The sequence below is a fragment of the Orcinus orca genome, chromosome 20 (genome assembly GCF_937001465.1).
Source record: "Orcinus orca chromosome 20, mOrcOrc1.1, whole genome shotgun sequence".
In the NCBI taxonomy this organism is placed as follows: domain Eukaryota; kingdom Metazoa; phylum Chordata; class Mammalia; order Artiodactyla; family Delphinidae; genus Orcinus; species Orcinus orca.
The window spans coordinates 50,142,111-50,159,793 of NC_064578.1; the positions used below are offsets into that span (position 1 = coordinate 50,142,111).

The 17,683-nt window shown below is 58.2% G+C and overlaps 2 protein-coding genes across 6 annotated transcripts; both read right to left on the reverse strand.

The window, feature by feature from the left end:
• Positions 1 to 422: 422 nt before the first annotated feature.
• On the reverse strand, positions 423 to 6,047 carry PTGIR (prostaglandin I2 receptor). Of its 3 annotated transcripts, none has more exons than XR_004483897.2 (3): positions 4,322 to 6,047; positions 2,751 to 3,281; positions 423 to 2,341 (listed from the first exon to the last, which is right to left on the reverse strand). XR_004483897.2 is itself a non-coding variant. In XM_004271136.4 (2 exons), the coding sequence occupies exons 1-2, from the start codon at positions 5,087 to 5,089 to the stop codon at positions 2,895 to 2,897; spliced, it is 1,155 nt and encodes a 384-aa protein (XP_004271184.1). In that variant the 5' UTR covers positions 5,090 to 6,047; the 3' UTR covers positions 423 to 2,894. The 3 variants fall into 3 exon arrangements, 1 of the variants encoding a protein (XP_004271184.1); XR_004483899.2 differs by having other exon boundaries at positions 424 to 2,029; positions 2,244 to 3,281; XM_004271136.4 differs by having other exon boundaries at positions 423 to 3,281.
• A 5,960-nt stretch (positions 6,048 to 12,007) lies between these two features.
• On the reverse strand, positions 12,008 to 15,980 carry GNG8 (G protein subunit gamma 8). Of its 3 annotated transcripts, none has more exons than XM_033430665.1 (3): positions 13,890 to 15,980; positions 12,512 to 12,597; positions 12,008 to 12,197 (listed from the first exon to the last, which is right to left on the reverse strand). In XM_033430665.1, the coding sequence occupies exons 2-3, from the start codon at positions 12,593 to 12,595 to the stop codon at positions 12,069 to 12,071; spliced, it is 213 nt and encodes a 70-aa protein (XP_033286556.1). In that variant the 5' UTR covers positions 12,596 to 12,597; positions 13,890 to 15,980; the 3' UTR covers positions 12,008 to 12,068. The 3 variants fall into 3 exon arrangements, with proteins under 3 accessions (XP_033286556.1, XP_033286557.1, XP_033286555.1); XM_033430666.2 differs by lacking the exon at positions 13,890 to 15,980 and adding an exon at positions 13,211 to 13,883; XM_033430664.2 differs by lacking the exon at positions 13,890 to 15,980 and having other exon boundaries at positions 12,512 to 13,201.
• Between the last annotated feature and the right edge of the window lie 1,703 nt (positions 15,981 to 17,683).

Consider the following 17,683-nt stretch of genomic DNA (forward strand, 5'->3'; position numbering starts at 1 on the left):
CAGACAGGACCTCCAGACAGGACCATGGCAGCCAGCGGAGAGGCTACCCGGGCAGTCGGGGGTCAGGAACCAGCCAAGAGAGGAGCTTCCAAATCATCCTGGAGGGGCCGAGGGAGTTGTTGGAAAACCCGCACCCTGGCAGACAGTGTAGACATCCAGGCCAGAGCTGGTGGGGGTCTAAGATAAACAGTGGGATGCAGAGGAGGGGGAAGGTTCCTGAGATGTTAGGCCTGGTGGGTAAAAGCCCGCAGAAAACCAGCTTCAACACTTAATCCTCTCCTCCCCTTAATCCACATCCGCAAAATAGGACTGAAAATGGCACCCACCTTGGGCGAGGATGCCGTGGGTTCCAAAGCCCAGCCCTGCGCTGCCATTCAGCCAATGCTGAGGCCAGAACTGACCCACCTTCCAGGGGCGGCACAGAGAGAGGAGGGAAGCGTGCCCCCCACCCCCCGGGTCTTGCCTGGACAGGCAGCCCTGCCCCACCTCGACTCCTGCCTGAAATGCAGCCCCTCCATCCCATCCCTTCTGCACGCTCCTCCAGGGGCACCTTTGGGCTGGTTCCCACTGAGGCCGGACCGGGATTGGTAACAAAGGCCGGACCCCACCTGTTGTTTCTTGAACTGTTTTTTGGTTTGTTTTGGTACAAGTCAAATTTTTACTATTAAATTCAAGCAATAGGACTTCCCTGGTGGCGCAGTGGTTAAGAATCCGCCTGCCAATGCGGGGGACACTGGTTCAATCCCTAGTCTGGGAAGATCCCACATGCTGCAGAGCAACTAAGCCTGTGAGCCACAACTACTGAAGCCCGCGTGCCTAGAGCCTGTGCTCCGCAACAAGAGAAGCCACCGCAACGAGAAGCCCGCGCACCGCAACGGAGAGTAGCCCCCGCTCGCCGCAACTAGAGAAAGCCCACGTGCAGCGACGAAGACCCAACGCAGCCAAAAATAAATACATAAAATATTCTAAAAATAAATGAAAAATAAATTCAAGCGATACAATATTTCTCTGGCAAGATTGCTATAAAAGTTTCTAAACTTCCTCAATTTTTTTTTTCAGTATTACATTTTTTTTTTATTGTGGTAAAATACCCATAACACAAAATGTACCATTTTAACCATCTTAAAAAGTACAATTCGGTGACATTTAGTACATTCATGACGTTGTACAACCACCGCCACTATCTAGTTCCAGGACATTTTCATCACCCCAAAAGGAAACCCCATACCCATTAAGCAGTCGTTTGACCTATTTTTAACTCTCGCAGACACCCCTTCAAATGAAACATAATGTCTGGTGGGAAGAAGTCAAACCAATGGAGAAAAGCGTTGTTTTCAAATAGCATTTGCCCAGTTGCCAAAGACCACTACAGTAGCCACAACAACAACAACGGCAGTAACAGTAACCCGTATTGTGGGCTTTACTCCAGGCCCTGTGCTAAACTGCTTTTCGGGGGAATTATTTAATCCTCAGCACGGCCTTGTAAGCTAAGTATTAGATTATGATCACCATACTACGCAAAAGGAAACCAAAGCAAACTCATCAGCCCAACAGTGATCTGAGCTAAGAAGCTAAAAAGATAGACCAGGGACTTCCCTGGTGGTCCAGTGGTTAGGACTCTGGGCTCCCACTGCAGGGGCCACGGGTTCCATGGCTGCCGCTATTGTCTTTATAGGAAGCTCATGCCTCGTCTACTCCTCCAGTCCTCCCCAGGGGCAGATTTACTGTTTTAACCCTGAAGCCAAGTGAGAAAGGGGAACCCAGGGCTGGGGGGGTGAGTCTGGGGGGACTTTCCCATTCACCTCCTCCCACCAGCAGAAGCACCACTTCCTTTCATGTTCACTCCTGGAAAACCCTTGAATTCTGTACCTGAGGGCAGGGGATGGCAACGAGAAGGGGGGAGGGGTGGATGGCTGGACATCACCCCAGCAATCAGAAGGGGAATTGAAGGCTGGAAATCACCCCAGAGGAATCCAGGGTGGGGCCGAGACTGCTCTGTGTCCCCATCACTTGGTAGAGTCAGCGCCCACTATGTTGAATGAATGAATGAATGAATGAATGATATTTGGGTGGCAGTTCCCAGGACGCAGGCGGTGAAGTGAGGCTCTGAGAGGGGGCATAGGGACAGGCACAGGACTTAGGTCTGAGTTCTTGGGCCGTCCCTGGGTTCTGTACCTCCCACCGCTTCATTCCCCAGCTTCTCCCCCAGCCCAGGGCCCCACCATCCACATCTTGCAACTCACCAAGCCATGCAGTTTCCAGGCACCTGTCCAGTGGTGTCACCCACAATGCAACAGTCTCCCCTTCTTCACCTCCCCTGCAGGGACCAGGCCTCCCAAGTCTGATGGGGAATCAGAAGTAAAAGGAAGCAGGGAGCTTGTCGGAGAATCCTGGGCTCCCATGAGGCAGAGAGAGGGTGGCTCTTGGAGTGCACTGGGAGAGGGCAGGGCTGTCCGCTGGGGGTTTGGGGTGGGTATCCAGGGCACCCTGCATGAATGAGGATCAGAGCCAGAACCCTAACCAGAGCAGACCTGAGTGCACAGAAGCTGTTGGGAACTTTTCTGCCTTCTAAATATTTAGACAGCGAGATGGATAGGCAAAGCGAGGGCCAGACCAGGCCACCCAGGTCACCGGATATTTTGAGAGAACTGTTCTTTTTATGCTCCGGGATAATTGTTTCCTCTCCCTCTCTCCCTCCTCCCACAGCCCATCGTGGCCACCCCGAAGGAGGAGAAATAGCAGCTGATCACCCCCCTGAATCCAGGGGGTCAACATTCTGGCCGGCTGGGCTCCAGGATCCAGCTCTGGGCTTGTCCACCCGCAGCCACCGGTCAAGTCCCTGAATTTCTGGCTGCTGCTCTCGGAAGACAGGGCAGGAGATCACGGGGCAGATGTCAGCAGAGGGAGCAGGCTGTCTCGGACCCCACTTTGGACGGTGTTCCCACGGTGCTGCTGGATGGCTGTAGGACAGGCAAGGGTGCCCCCTGCCCCTCGCCCCAGGCTGACGAATGCACCCAGCTCCCATCCTTCCCCCCGACAGCAGTGGGGGCCCTTGAGCCCTTCCTCCCCGAGGCCGGCTGGGAGAGGGACGTCTGCAAGTCGCCCGGGCCAGGCCTCAGGCACAAGCAACAGAACCAGAGCTTGAGCCGCTGGAAGACGGCCTTGCGGAAAAGGATGAAGACCCAGGGATCCAGGATGGGGTTGAAGGCATTGAAACGGAAAGCGAGGAGGTCCCCCATCTCACTGCTGTCCGGGGCGATGGCCTGGGTGAAGCCGTGGATCTGAGGGCAGAGTGAGGGTGTCAAGCAGCACCCACGAGTCCTCTGCCCCCACCCACGCCCCACCCTCGATCCCCTCCCCCCACTTGCTCACTGGCAGAAACGAGGGAGGGGTGGCCTGTCCAAAGGGGAAGGAAATAAGATAAGATGAAAACTAACAAACAAGTGCATCTGGGGAGCAGAGGGAGAGAAAGCCCCAGGAGACAGCCAGCAAAGCCCTAGAGGGAGAGAGATGGGGCGGTAGGGCTGGGTCCCAGGGCTGTGTCTGTGTGTGTCCAGTTTCTGAGTCCTCTGTAACCCCCCAAAGGTTTGACGACCCTCAGATCTAGCCCAGCCTTTGCGTTTTACAGAAAGAGAAACCGAGGCCCAGAGTATAGACAGGATGACTGGGTGCCACGGGACCAGGGTTGGCCCTGCTGCAATTTGGGAGGGGCAGGGCAGGAGTTCCTGCAGGAAAGGGGCGAGGCCAGGAGATGCCAAGGGCAGACCCATGGGTGGGGCTGGGGAAGTGGGGAGCACGGTGGCAGGGAGATCAGACTCTGGCATCAGAGGAGCCCAGGGTGCAGACCTGCCTCTGTGTGATCATGGGCAAAAGACATCATCACCTGTCCTCTGTAAAAATGGTGACAGGGCAGAGACTTCGTCACATTTCTTGCTAAATGCTTGTGGAATAGATGCATAAGATCATTTTGGAGATTATCGGAGAAAGGATTTCTAAACCACTGAGCACAGGGTGGACAGAGAGCAATGAATGGTGGACCTTATTATCATTGTAGAAGGAGAAGGTTGGTGGGGGGTGGAATTGGTAGGGTTGGGGGGCTAGAGACGTGGAAGGGGGAGACAAGGGTCAGAAGGGGTCAAATGGGGCAGAAGCAAATGGGGAGACTTCTCCAGCAAGTTGGGAGTTGTTTGACCCTGGACAAAGCTTCTCATCTCTTCGGGTCTCAGTTTCCCCATGTGTGAAATGGGTACAAACGATGGAGGACGGCGCTGGGCTCTGCCTTCCTCCCCACCGCCCACCCCGATCTGCCGAGGGGACTCACCGTGAGAGGCAGGGAGCACACGGCCATGATGCCCGTCATGAGGGCCAGCAGAATCAGGTGGTCAACCTCGTCTTCGCCCGCCCGGGGGCTGGGGACCAGCGAGCCGTGGTGGCGCCTCTGCTGGCGGTACATGCGGCAGAGGCTGAGGGTGACTGAGCCGTTGCAGAGGAAGATGGTGGCCACCAGCAGGGCCACGAGGCTGGCGTAGGCCAGCGAGAATGCGCAGCCGCCCAGCTCGGCCGAGCGCATACGGATGAAGCACCAGCTGCCCGGGCAGTACTGCTGGTGTTGGCCCAGGCCCAGCAGGGGCAGCGAGCAGAAGACGGCGCAGAAGCCGTAGATGGTGGGCAGCGCCAGGCGGGCGCGGCGCGGCCCGTCCAGCCGGGCGTAGAGGTAGGGGTGGCTGAGCGCCAGGCAGCGCTCCACGGCCATGGCGAAGAGGATGAGCGTGGAGGCCAGGCCGAAGAAGGTCATGGCGAAGGCGAAGGCATCGCACAGCGCCGGGCGGCCCCGGGCCAGGCCCAGCAGCGAGCTGTTGCGGGCGTAGGCCGCGAACACCACTGGACTCAGGAAGCACGTGCCCAGCAGGTCGGTGACCGCCAGCCCGGTGACCAGCACCGCGAAGGCCGAGGGGCGTGACCGTCGCCGCGCCCCCAAGATGCCCAGCGCCAGCCCGTTGCCCACCACGCCCGCCACGAACATCAGGGCGCTGGTGGCCGGGCCCACCGAGTCCCGCACGTACGTGAGGTTCTGGCACGAATCCGCCATCCCCGGCCTCCGGCGGCCGCCCGGGCCGGAGGGGTCCCCGGGGTGGGAGGTGGCGAAGGAGGGGAGCCGCGCCGGGTCCGGCCCTGCGACGACCACCACCGCGTTCCCCTCCCCGTGGTCCTCGCTGCAGTTGGAGGTCGGGGGGGGGGGGGGGGAGGGAGGGTCCCAGTCAACCCACCGCAATTCTTGTGCGACTGTTTCTCTCCCCTCTGTCTTCCCCAGGCTCTGGTACTCTCTCTCTCTCTTTCCCCTATTTCTTTCCTTCCCTACATCTGTCTCTCTGTCTAGTCTTTTCCTCTTCAAGCCCCTAGTTCTTTCCTTCTCTGTCTCTGTCTCTTGCTGTGTCTCTGTCTCTGTCTCCTCCCTGGTCCACCCCCTCTGCCTCCCTCCCTCCCTCCCTCTCTCCTGACAGCCGTCTATTCCCTTCTCCGCGTTTCTGCTTTCCCAGCCCCTCCTCACTGCCTGCGGTCTCTCTCAGCTCCTCCTCTGTCCCCTCGCTGCTTCTCCGGGGTCGTGCTCGCTGGGTCCCTCTCCGAGTGTCAGCTTCTCCCTCCTCCCCTCCCTCCTCCCTCCCTTTCTACTCATCTTGCCTGCTCACCCCGGCTTTTTCATTTCCTCTCTCTGCCCCACGTTCCCCCGCCTCTGCTTTCCCCAGAGGGCCCTGGCCTCCGTCCGCCTTCCCTGGCACGCTCCCTCCATGCCCTCTCCCCAAGACATCCATCTCCCGCCTCCCCCTCCCCCTCCCCGTGTCCCCTCACGGTCCCCATCACCGAGCCACCTGCCACCTCGCAGGCTCAGGACTCTGCCAGCGTTCTTCCCTTCCCAGCGTCGGCCGGGTGGGGATCACCCGAGTCATCATCACCCTGGAGTTGGGAGCTTGCCAGCAGGGACGCGGGCGGGACCTGAGGGGCACAGCCGACCAGTCTGCAAGGCTGTCTGGGGTGGCTTCTGGCATCTATTCTGGGCTCAGGCCCCACGGGGTTAGAACATTGCCCAAGGATTGAGAAATGACCAGGAAATTCCTGCCTGATGTAGTGTTTTCCAGGCACAACTGAGCTTGCTTTTCCCTGGACACAGTTCACTCCTTCCATGAGCCCTGGGGGGGTGGGGGGCGGGGGGGAGAGGAGAGACTTGGCATCTGCTGGTTCGGGACCAGCCCCCACCCCATCCCGCCAGGATTTCCACTGCTCAGCATCAAAGGGGAGCACCCTCCTGCCCTCTTGCCTCTCACGCTAGCACTCCCAGGCCTCAGGCCAAGCTCTGGTGACCTTGACTTCAAAGAATAATATTTTAGCCACAGACAGCCGTCCAGGGCTCCAGCACTGCTGTTCCTTAATTCCTCCCACTCCTCTACAAACACACCACCAGCGCAGAGCCGCCACCCTCCAGCCAGTGTGAGCAGCCTGTGTGTCCCAGACGCCAGCACAGCGGTCACCAGTCCCTGTTGCCACTGAGCCTGTGGCTTTCCATGCAGCCTCCCAACCCATAAGGGCCAGATGGGACCTCAGAGACCTTCTCAGACACCTCTTATTTTTCAGGGAGTCAGTTTAAGTGCAGAGATGACAAATTCAAGCTCTCACTCCATTTGACTGGAGTTTCTGCCCCAGTTGGACCACCTCCTTGCTATGGGATAGTCCCAGGCCAGGATGAGAAGCCAGTGGACCTCAGTTTCTTAATCTGTACAATGGGCTTCGTGGGCCTGGTGGCCAACCATGGCCAGTGGCCCATCCCAGACCCCCCTTTGTAACAAGGAGAGAGCCTGTGTACGTACCGTATCCCAGCCAAGGCCAGGAAGGATGGTCCTGACCCCAAGGACTGGACGTTGGGCAGCTACAGACTTCCCCTCTCCGTCGCCATGCCACCCCTGCTTCCGTGACCACAATCCCCTCCCCCCTCCCCCTCCTCCATCTCCCTATCACCCATGCCCAGCTGGTACCCCCAGCTTCCGCCAGGATGGATGCCCCAGCTCCAGCCACACCAGGGGCTCCGAGAATGACCCTTCAGCCCCACTCTGAGGGTGCCTGTGTGTGTGTGTCTCAGGCATCCTGGCCACGTGGTACCGCCCTCACTCTCTGCAATCCCAGGCGGAGCAGAGGGAACTCAGGAAGTTCTATCATATTAATGATGATGCCTGGCAGGCTCGCGTCCTGTCTCTGCATCAGGGATGTTGCAGGAGTGCCAGGGGAGGTGGGGGTGGAGCTCTGGTTCCTGGAACTTCCCTCCTACTGGCTTCCTGCCCGCACCAGGCACTGCTGAACGTTCAGGAAGTCCACGCTGCTCCCATGCCCATCGGGGCCTCAGACAGGCGCCTCCCCCAGGCCTCAGTTTCCCCACCTTTGCCGCTGGGGGCCGGGAGCCCTGGCGACCCTGGCATCAGTTCTGTGCTCCAGAGCAGGCAGGAGAGGTGGCAACTGTAACTCGCTCCTAAGGAGAGGACTAAGGGTCCCTGGGGTCCATGCCAGTGTTGGACACGCTCACGCCACGACAAGGGCACAAAGCGTTCCCCTTCCACCCGGGTGCCCTGGGGTGAGAGGTCACCCCAGCTGGGCTGGGCTGGGGGTGGGGTGACTTCTGGGGCGGGAAGAGCTGTGGGAAGGAACTGCTCTGGATGGGTGAGTCAGCACCCTCCCCCTGCCACAAGTCAGGCCTCCCCAGAGGGACCCTGGGGCAGCGCCACAGAAGAGAGAGGACAGCCCAGAGACAACTGGAAATGGACGCACAGCACTGGGAGCGGGGGAAGAACGGGTACCTGGGAGGGGGTGTGCTAGGGACTGTGGGTGTGTGAACTTCATGTGTGGGTTTGTGTGACCTAAGTGAGCATCGTATCAGCATAGTGAGTGTGGTGTGTGTGTGTGTGTGTGTGAGTGTGGTGTGTGTGTGTGAGTGGAGGGCATTCTTTCCTCTAAGGTCTCTTTGTGCATCTGTGTCTACCGGTGCGTCCACGCGTGTCTGTTTATTGGGGCCCACCTGTTTCTTTATGGCTGTGTTGGCCCACGTGGGTCTCTAAGCCTCGATGTTCGTCATCACATGGCTGCCATGCCCTTGGGATGTTGTTGGAAGGTTAGAGACGGAGTTCACCCTGCCTGCCTCTAGGAAGTCCTCAAACAGCTACCGTTGGTGTTGTTATTCAGCGAACCCTAACCCACTCACCGTGGGTCAAGGGCTGGGGGCGCAGAGGGCCTCAGAGGACACCATCTGATGGGGGCGCGGTCCCAAGTGGCGTGCGACAAGTGATGGGAGAGGAAGGTCATAGCTGGAGCCTGGGCAGGCCCTCAGCTGAGTCATTCCACCTGGGTGGGTGTGCTCAAGGGGGCAGGCACCAACCAGGCCAGGAAATGGGACCGGGATGGGCTCTTCCACACCTGCCGGCCAGCGCCTCCTGCTGCCTGCCCAGGCCTGCCTGACCTAAGATGCCAGCCCACCCTGCGCCCGACCCTCTCCTGGCTCCCTGGTTTCCGTCCTTCTGGTCCTGCCCTGGGAGGAAGCTGGCCTCACCGCGTACCCCACACACACGCCACCAGCTGCTCACGCCTGCCAGGCCCGCCTGTCGCCTGTGCCCGCTCACTGCTGTGAGAAGCCGCTGGGTGTCCATCCTGACCCATCCTTCCTTAGCAGGTCCCAGCCGCCCCAGCTAGAGGCCAATTTTCTCTGCCCACCGCCCTTTTCTCCACCACCAGTGGGTCCTTGCCTACCTACTGGCCGCTGTTTCCCTCTCCGGCTCCTGGTGTCCCTGCTCTGTTGCTCCTTTCCCACCTTTGCCTGGGCCGTGCACCTCACCTGAGGTCCCCTCACTTCTGTCCTTCAAGGGCCCCTTTGAACCCCTCCAGCACCTCCTGAAATCATCCATCGACTTCTCCCACTCCATCCTCAAACCCCGACTGACCAGGTGACATCACTTCTCCATGCCGCTCTTCCATGTCTGTAAAATGGGGGTAAACAGAGTCTTTTGGGGGCTACCATGAGAATTACGGGAGATGGGGCTTGTGAAACCGGACTCCCAATAAGTGATGGCCGTGATTCTGGATCCTTCTGGCTCTGGGCTGTCCCACCCCTTACCCCCGGCCCCTCAGTGCCAAGCACATGGGTGGGGTGTGGAAGGAGGACAGCTGGGTGGGGCAGCCCCCAGCCCTGGGGTTTGGGGTGAAATGGGAGAGAACTGCTGGGCGCAAGCACTACCCCAGGCCTTCACCTCTCTGCCTCTTGGCCTGGCTCTGCCTCCAGCCTGGGCCTGACCCCAGAGCTGACTTCAGAGCTGGGGGTGGCAGGAAAGAGCAGCGGGTAACCAGAAGCGGGTGCTACGGAGTCCTACCCGCTAATGACGTTATCTGGTTTGCAGGCTGGTCACGCAGGACCTGCTCTGGCTTCTCCCTTCTGGCTTCTCCTCCCTCCCAGCCTCAGTCTGGGTGCAGGCTCACCCAGCCCCCCTCCTTCTGCAGGCAGACATTTCCTCCCACTCCCTGCCCCCCACCAGGTCAGCCAGCCCCACTTGCTTCTCCCCAGCTTCCATTCCCCCAGACCAGTTCCAAGGTCCCAGGGCTCAACGGATCTAAATCCCAACAGTCCAGCCTCAAGAAATCCTTACACTCCTGAAGTGCCGAGCTCTGGAATCCAAGCCCGACAAGGGTGCTGGACCCCAGCATCCTGGCCCCGCACTGGTCAAAGACTCCAGAATTCCAGCCCTCCAACTTCCTGGGATTCTAGACTCCTTTGCATTTCGGGTTCTAAGATGCAAGGATGCTGGGTCTGTGAAATTCCAGAATCCTTCTGGCAACTTCCCTCCCAGCATCCCTCCTCCCCCCACTCCCCACCCTGAGCTCATCCTTGGCTCTCTCTGTCCCCCATCTCCCCCGGGGCTCCCACAGACATGATGCAACCAGACCGGAGCCGGCTGAGAGGTAGGAGACAGGAGGGAGATATAATTACAGCTTCTCTTGCCTCAATTCAACAGGAAGCTCAGAGTTGGGACCCAGGGGACCCTAATCCAATGTGAATAATGGAGCACTTGCCAGACGCAGGCACAGTCCCTCTCTGGGCAGCGGAGGCCCAGTGAGCCACCTTCATCCAGATCCAGGGTGCAGTCTCAAGATGAGAGAGTGAGGAGAGGGGAGAGGTTGCAAACTCAGTGGCCCTTGGACCAACCAGGTAAAATAATTAACCAAACCCACAGGTCACCCAGTCTGCATTTCTGTTTTTCTTTTTTTAAAATTTATTTATTTATTGTTGGCTGCGTTGGGTCTTCGTTGCTGCACTTGGGCTTTCTCTAGTTGCGGCGAGCGGGGGCTACTCTTCGTTGCGGTGCACGGGCTTCTCATTGCGGTGGCTCCTCTCGTTGCGGAGCACAGGCTCTAGGCGCGGGGGCTTCAGTGGCACGCGGGCTCAGTAGTTGTGTCTCGCGGGCTCTAGTAAGCACAGGCTCAGTAGTTGTGGCGCACGGGCTTAGTTGCTGCTCCGCGGCACGTGGGATTTTCCTGGACCAGGGCTGGAATGCATGTCCCCTGCATCAGCAGGTGGATTCTTAACCACTGTACCACCAGGGAAGTCCAGTCTGCATTTCTTTATTTTCAACAGAGACATGGGTTCAAGATGTTTTACCTTTCTCTTCATTCCTCTGTAAGAAGCCCGCGGCACAGGCTCTGTGATAGATAGTAACTGACTCTCAGCCTCCTTAACTGGGAGACAATGGGGTATGGTGGGGACCTTGGCAAACTAGAAGGCCCAGGGCCCATCTCATAGCCTCTGGTCACCCTGCAGGGTTGTGCAGGTCTGAGGTCACCAGCCCTTCCAAATGGAAGAAGCCAGAAATATGGACTTTTATGTGAAGTACTCCTATCTAACTGCAGGCTATATAGGTCCTGCAGACCACCAATGTGTGAAGTGGTAAACACAGGACAGGAACCAGGGCTGTCACAGTCACCTGTGTCCAGAACAAAGGAAATCGGGAGGAATGCATACATTAATTTGTCTCCCGTAGCCACACATCTCTCTTCTCTGGGTCCCCAAGTTTTTGTGTTTGTTTTTTCGGGGGTTGTTTTGGCCACACCCCGTGGCATGCGGGATCTTAGTTCCCCCCGACGAGGGATCGAACCCGTGACTCCTGCAGTGGAAGCACAGAGTCCTAACCACAGGACCGCTAGGGAAGTTCCCTGGGTCCCCAAGTTTTATTATCACCATGTCCCAGCTCAGATATTCCCTCCTCCAGGAAGCCCTCCCTGACCTTCAAGCTGAGTCAGGCATTCCCTCTGAATTCCCCCATCCCAGCCTTGCCCACTCTGAATCATCACTATCTGGGGACAGGTCTGTCTCTCCCACTGGATTCTGAGCCCCAGAAGCCCAGGGCCAGGACTGTCTCAGTCATGACCGTGTCCCCAGTTTCAACCAGCACAGGGCCAGGAGTGTTTGGAATAATGAATAAATGAACAGAGAAAAGTTCAGTGCTTAAGGAGAGGGGGGCCTGTGTCAGGGACTAACCAGATGTGGAAAAAGGGGGTGGAATCATTCAGGGGATGAGAAAGGTGGACACTGGGGATTCTAAGAACCTCCAACTCAGGAGGGAGGAGAGAAGAGAGGCCAGCTGAGAGGTTCAGGTAGCGCTGGAGTCCAGTCTTCACCCCATTATCTCCTAGCCACCTTTGGCTCAGTTTCCTCATCTGTAAAATGGGTGTCATACAAGTAGCCAGCTGCTTTCTGAGGCTGCTGGGTCGATTAAATAAATTCAGAATCGCGGAACACTCTGTGGAGGCCAGAGCCAGGAGCGCTCATTTCCTCCCCTAACCCCTCCGCATCCACAAACCCCGCATAACCTCACGCCCCGCCAGACACTCCACACACACTCAGAAGGGGTGAGACGGGACACCGGCTCCCCTACGGTGGCCCCAAGCTCTGCGCGTGCCTCAGTTTCCCCGAAAGCACAGGCACCACCACAGTCACCACGTTTATTGGATTCATACTTTGACAGGGGAGGGTAAGCTGTCGGGAGGGCTCAGAGCAGGACGCAGAAGAGGCGCTTGTCGCGGAAGGGGTTCTCTGCGGCGGGTACCGGCGTCACCAACGGGTCGTCTTTGGCATGAGTCTCGCAGAAGGCCAGGAGTTCGGCCGCCGCCTGTGATACCTGCGGGCACCCGGGTGGAGATGTTCACGCCCCGCCCCGCCCTTTGCCTGGGCCCCTCCTCGGGTCAGGCCCGCCCCTTATCAGACCCCGCCCCCTTGTCCGGACCGCTCCCATTACCCGGGCCCGCCCTTGGGCCCCGCCTTAGCTCTGGCCACGTCCCTTATTGGGCTCCGCCCCCTTGCCTAGGCCCCCTCCCCGGGTTCTGTCCGGTTCCGAAGGGGATCTCTACACGGCTCCCGGCCCCACTCCCAACACTGACCGGTCCAAACCCCAGCCCCGGAGCCCCCGCCTTCCTCCCCACCCCGACCCAGCACCTTCATACGGTCGATGTTCACCTCCAGCTTCAGCTGTTCCACCGTCTTCCGGGCCTCCGCTATCTTGGCCATGTTGTTGGACATGGCTGCGGCGGGGACAGGGTTAAAAGCCGGCGGGAGTCGGGGCGGAGGGGCAGGCAAGGGCAAAGCTGGGTCCCCAGATAGGGATGGCGGTGGTGATGGGACCCAGTAACAGGGGCGTGCGTGGAAGGGCGCACGAAAGGGGTGCCCAGAGGAAGGTGGAGGAAGGGACAGGAAAACAGAAGAAAAGGGGAGAGATGAAGATCTGCGCAGATGGGGTACCAAGAAGCCGGCCGAAAGAGGGACAGATGAACAGAGAGGAGAGGGGCAAGTGGAGGGATGGAGGGGTGCACGGATGGGGTACCTAGAGTCAGGTGGAGGGAGGAACAGAGAGAGGAGAAGGAAGCCGGGAGGGAAACACAGGTGGGAGGCTGAGAGGCAGGTGGAGGGAGGGACAGAAGGACAGGGCCACAGGTGTTGGATCAAGATCCAGGGATCCAGGTGTCTTCACCTCCCGGGGATACAGCATGAGCCAGGAGGGGTCCCTCCCCAGGCCAATTAGCGGTGGCTCCAGGGAGAAGGGGGAATTAAGATCACAGTGGGAGGGGCCCAGAGGGGGCCTCATTAGGGCCTTCGCAGCAGCTGCCCCCTCCGCCCCCCTGGGGGAGCCCCCCTCACCCCAGCTCTGGCCACCTCAAAGGCTTCTCTTGCTCATTAGCAGCCGGAGAGAGGGCTGGAGAGGGGGGGCAACCCAGCCATGACTGCGAGAGGGGCAGAAAGGATGGAAAGAGGGAAAAACAGAGGGGCAGAGGAAGAAACAAAATGACAGAGGCAGAGTCTGAGGCACAGGGGGGAATAAAGAGACTGAGGAGGGATAGAAAGATGGAGAGATGGGGAGGGACGGGGTGATGGAGGGAGCAGCGAAAGAGGGAGACAAATAGAGGGGTAAAGAAAGGGACAGTGATACAGGGGGAGGGAAGCACAGAGGGGACGAGGGGACCGAGGGAGGATAGAGAAGGGGAGATGGAAAGGTTGGGGAGGGATGGAGTGATGGAGTGGGAGAGGAGAGAGAGGGACAAATGGAGCGGTAGAGGGAGGGACAGCGAGGAGAGGGAGAGAGAGGCACAGAGGAGATAAAGGGACAGAGGAGAGAAGGGGCAGGGGGACAGAGAGAAGGAAGTGGAAGGGCAGGAGGAGAGATGGAGTGACGAAAGGGGACAGAGAGGGGCACATGGAGGGACAGAGGGAGAGACGGGCTGCTGGAGATGCAGAAGTGTAAAGTCATTCATTCACTCACGCATCCATTCATTCCCAGGCAGAGGAACTAGCTGGCGGGGCCGAGACCGGAGCCTCCTACCTGTTGCTGCTCAGGGCCGGGATGGCGGGCGGGTGGCAGAGGCTGGGAAGCAGCGTCTGGGTCCCCCCTCAGCCCCGCCCCGCCCCCTCTCCTGGGGCACAGTCTCTGAGGACCCGCCTCCTCCTGCCACTGCCACCACCATCCCCTTCGCCCTCGCTGCCTCGCCTCCGTCTCTCTGGGTCCTCTTGTTATGTCTGTCCGTCCCCCTCTTTGTCTTTGTGTTTCTGTGCCTCTCTCTCTCCCTCTATCTCTCTTGCAGTCTCCCCTCTCAATCTCTGTCTCTCACTCTCTTTCTCTCTCTCTCTCTCTCACACACACACACACACACACTCACAGGTAAAGACAGTCTCTCAAGATGTGCCTCATGCTCTGCTGCATTTATTCCACAGTCACACAAATCTCTCCTGTGGGTCCCACACAGCCTCTCACTCCATTACATATGCTCTGCCACCCTGTCACATCCCCCACCTCAGTGTCACCCCATCCCAGATGACCCCTCTCAGCAAGCAGACTCACACTCACCGTCCCTGGCAGAGAAACGAACAATATCACATTGTGTCACACGGTGCTGCACACGGTCTCCTGAACCAGCTGCGCTCAACACACAACCTCCCAGAGCGCCACAGTCACACAGCCTCTCAAAATGTCACACGGTCCCTCACAGTCTCTCCGAGCCTGGCCCATCCTCACTGGTGACATCTTACACAACTCGAGAGTGTCAAGCATACACACACAGCTCCGCACAGGATCGCACACAATCTCTCAAGATGTCATGCCGAGCCTTACACAGTGTGTCACACACAGCTGTCGCCCTCACACCGCAATCTCCTGGTGTCACACACGTACACTTACACACACGAGGTTTCTCTCGTACACCCATCTGAGTGCCCAGGACGGTTGAACACGCTCTAATGCACTGTCATGACACTGGGCCAGTCTCAGTGTCCCACATGATCCGTGTTACACACAGTCCCACCCAGCTTCTCCTACGTCATCAGTGTGGCTGAAACATCCTGTCTCACACTCACATGGTCACTCTCACACCCAGCTCCCCCGCCCCCGGGGCCTCTCACACTGCTTCTCACATCATTACCTGGTGGATCACACTTATTCATTCTCGCCCTCTCTCACACACCATCTGCCCGTGTGACACACACAACTCTCCTGTCCTCACCATGTTGCACAGTGTCACACACGATCTCTTGCTCACGTATGGTTTCTCGATGCCACAAACATCCCCCAAATAGTGTCTCAGGGACACCCAACCTCACGGTGTCACACGCAGTCACCTATAGGTCATCTCGGTCACCTCACATACACTGTCACACACAACGTCTCGGTGTAACACGATTTCACACAGTCACACTCTGTTTCTGGTTGTCACAGAAAATCTCACAAGGTCACACAGCCACACACAACCTCTGGCGTCACGCGCGATCTCAAGTAGTACACACTCACACAGTGAGTCTCTTGGCGTCACACACTACCTCCCGGTGTCACCCACGGGCGGCCACAGTGTTCTGCACCAGGCACAACTATGCGGGCGCGCGCACTCTGCCTGCTGTCCTCTCCTTACAGCCCCCTGCGGGCCACACGGGGGCGCCCGCGGCCCGCCGAGCTGCCCACCCTGCCGGCGCCAAAGCCGTAGGAGGCTGTGGAAACCCTGAGGGCAAGGCGCCCCCGCTGTCCGGCTAGGCATGCAGACGTGGGAAAGAGACACAGAAAGGTGGAGGGAGCTAGAGGGAGATCATTGAAGATGGACTGGGACACGGAAATTCAGAGAGGGAGAGAGAGACGCAGGGAGAGACAGAGGCAGAGAGAGATAGGGACACAGAGACGGAAATTTGGAGATAGAGACCTAGGGACTAAGACAGAGACAGGCAGAGGGTTGCAGAGAGAGACAGACATAGAGACGTACAGGGTACAGGAGACACACACAGAAAAGTACAGAGACAGAAATAGTGACCGAGAAACACAGACACCCAGAGACACAGAACAGAGCGGGGTAGAGAGACAGAAAACTCAGACCGCGCCCTCCGCAGGGGACATGAAGGCGGAGGCGCGTCCGAGGGACCTGACCTCGGGGCCTGACCTCCGGGCAGCCAAGGGGGCGTGGTGGTTCGGGGCGGGGTTTATAAGGGGAGCGTTCGGAGGGCGGGTCGGTAGGGGCGTGGCCTGGGTGCGGCGTTTCGCCCAAGTGGGCTGCGGGAGGGGCTGAGGCAGAGCCCGGGGAAGAGGTGGAGTTGGGGGAGAGCCTCGTCTCTACTGCACTCACCCCATCCCAATTCGGTTTTTACCGCTTGAACAGGGAAACGAGACCTGCCGGGAGCGGATACGGGCCGGGGTCCCTGGTAGCGATTTGATAGGGGGGTATCGGACTCTAGCTCCCCTCCCTCCTACCCCGCGGGAGCAATGGGGCCAGATGGGGGAGGGGAACCAGGCTCACATCTGGAAAGCATCAGGCGCGCCGGACGTGCCAGGGCCCCGGGCCCGGCTGCGGAAGAGCGGAGGGGAGTTAGGGCGCCCCCGTCCCCCTCCCTTAGCGGGGTCGGCCGGCGCCGGGGAGGGGCCTGGGCGTACGCCGAACCTCGGCGCCTTCCGCAGCTGGTTTCCATCAGCAGTTCTGGCCCGGGCAGCCCCCGAGGAGGAAACGCAGCTTAGAGCGGGGAAAGACAGGGTGACAACTCAGTCTCCCCTCCCTCCCTCCGACAGCAGCCAGAGGCTGGGGGCGGGGGAGACGGACAGGGGGACACTAACTGAACGGAGCGTAACCTCCACTTCTCTTCCCAGTTGCGGACCTTTCCACCCTACGCATAACCTTAGTTTCCAGATGTGCAATCCTGCCCTGTGTTGCCCAGGAATGTCCCAGCCTCATGACAATGGTATTACTGGCCCCATTTTCTGGAGGGAGAAACTGAGACCCTGGATTCGGATTCAGTTCTGACTTTAATTTTTCAAGAAACATGCAGTGGGACTTCCCTGGCCGTCCAGTGGTTAAGACCCAGCGCTTCCAGCGCAGGGGGCACGGGTTCGATCCCTGGTCGGGGAACTAGGATCCCCCACGCTGCCTGGCACTGCCAAAACAATATATTAAAAAAAAAAGAAAAGAAAAGAAAGAAACGTGCAGTGAACACCAACACTAATTCTAGTGTCAAATACCCAATCCCTATTGAACACTGTCACCCAGATGTCTAGAGTATCTCAAATTCAGTGGTCCAAAACTGAGCTCCTAATTCCACCCGCCAAACTCCTACCACAGTCTTACCCATCTCAGTTGATAGTAAATCTTTGGGGTCAATCTTGACTCCCCTCCTCTTCTCACACCCCACAACTGATCTAGCAACAGATCCAATTAACTCCATCTTCAAAGTCTGTCCACAATCCAGTCACTTCTCACCTCCTCTGCTGCCCCCACTCTGGTCCAGGCATCATGCCCTCCAGCTTGGACTATTATAGTCGCTGCTCACTGGGTTTCCAGCTTCTAACTCTGTCTCCCTCAGCCTGTTCCTCACAGAGCAGCCAGAGGGACTCTAACAAAGTCCCCAGGTAATAATAGCAAGGGTTAGTGAGAATGGCGAAACTGGAACCCTCATACGTTGCTGGTGGGAATGTAAAATGAAGCTGCTATTTTAGAAAACAGTCTGGCAGTTCCTCAAAAGATTACAGAGTTACCAGATGACCCAGCAATTCCATTCTTAGGTATCTACCTAAGAGAAATGAAAGCATATGTTCACACACAAACTTGTACATGAATGTTCATAGCAGCATTATTCACAATAGCCCCAAAGTGGAAA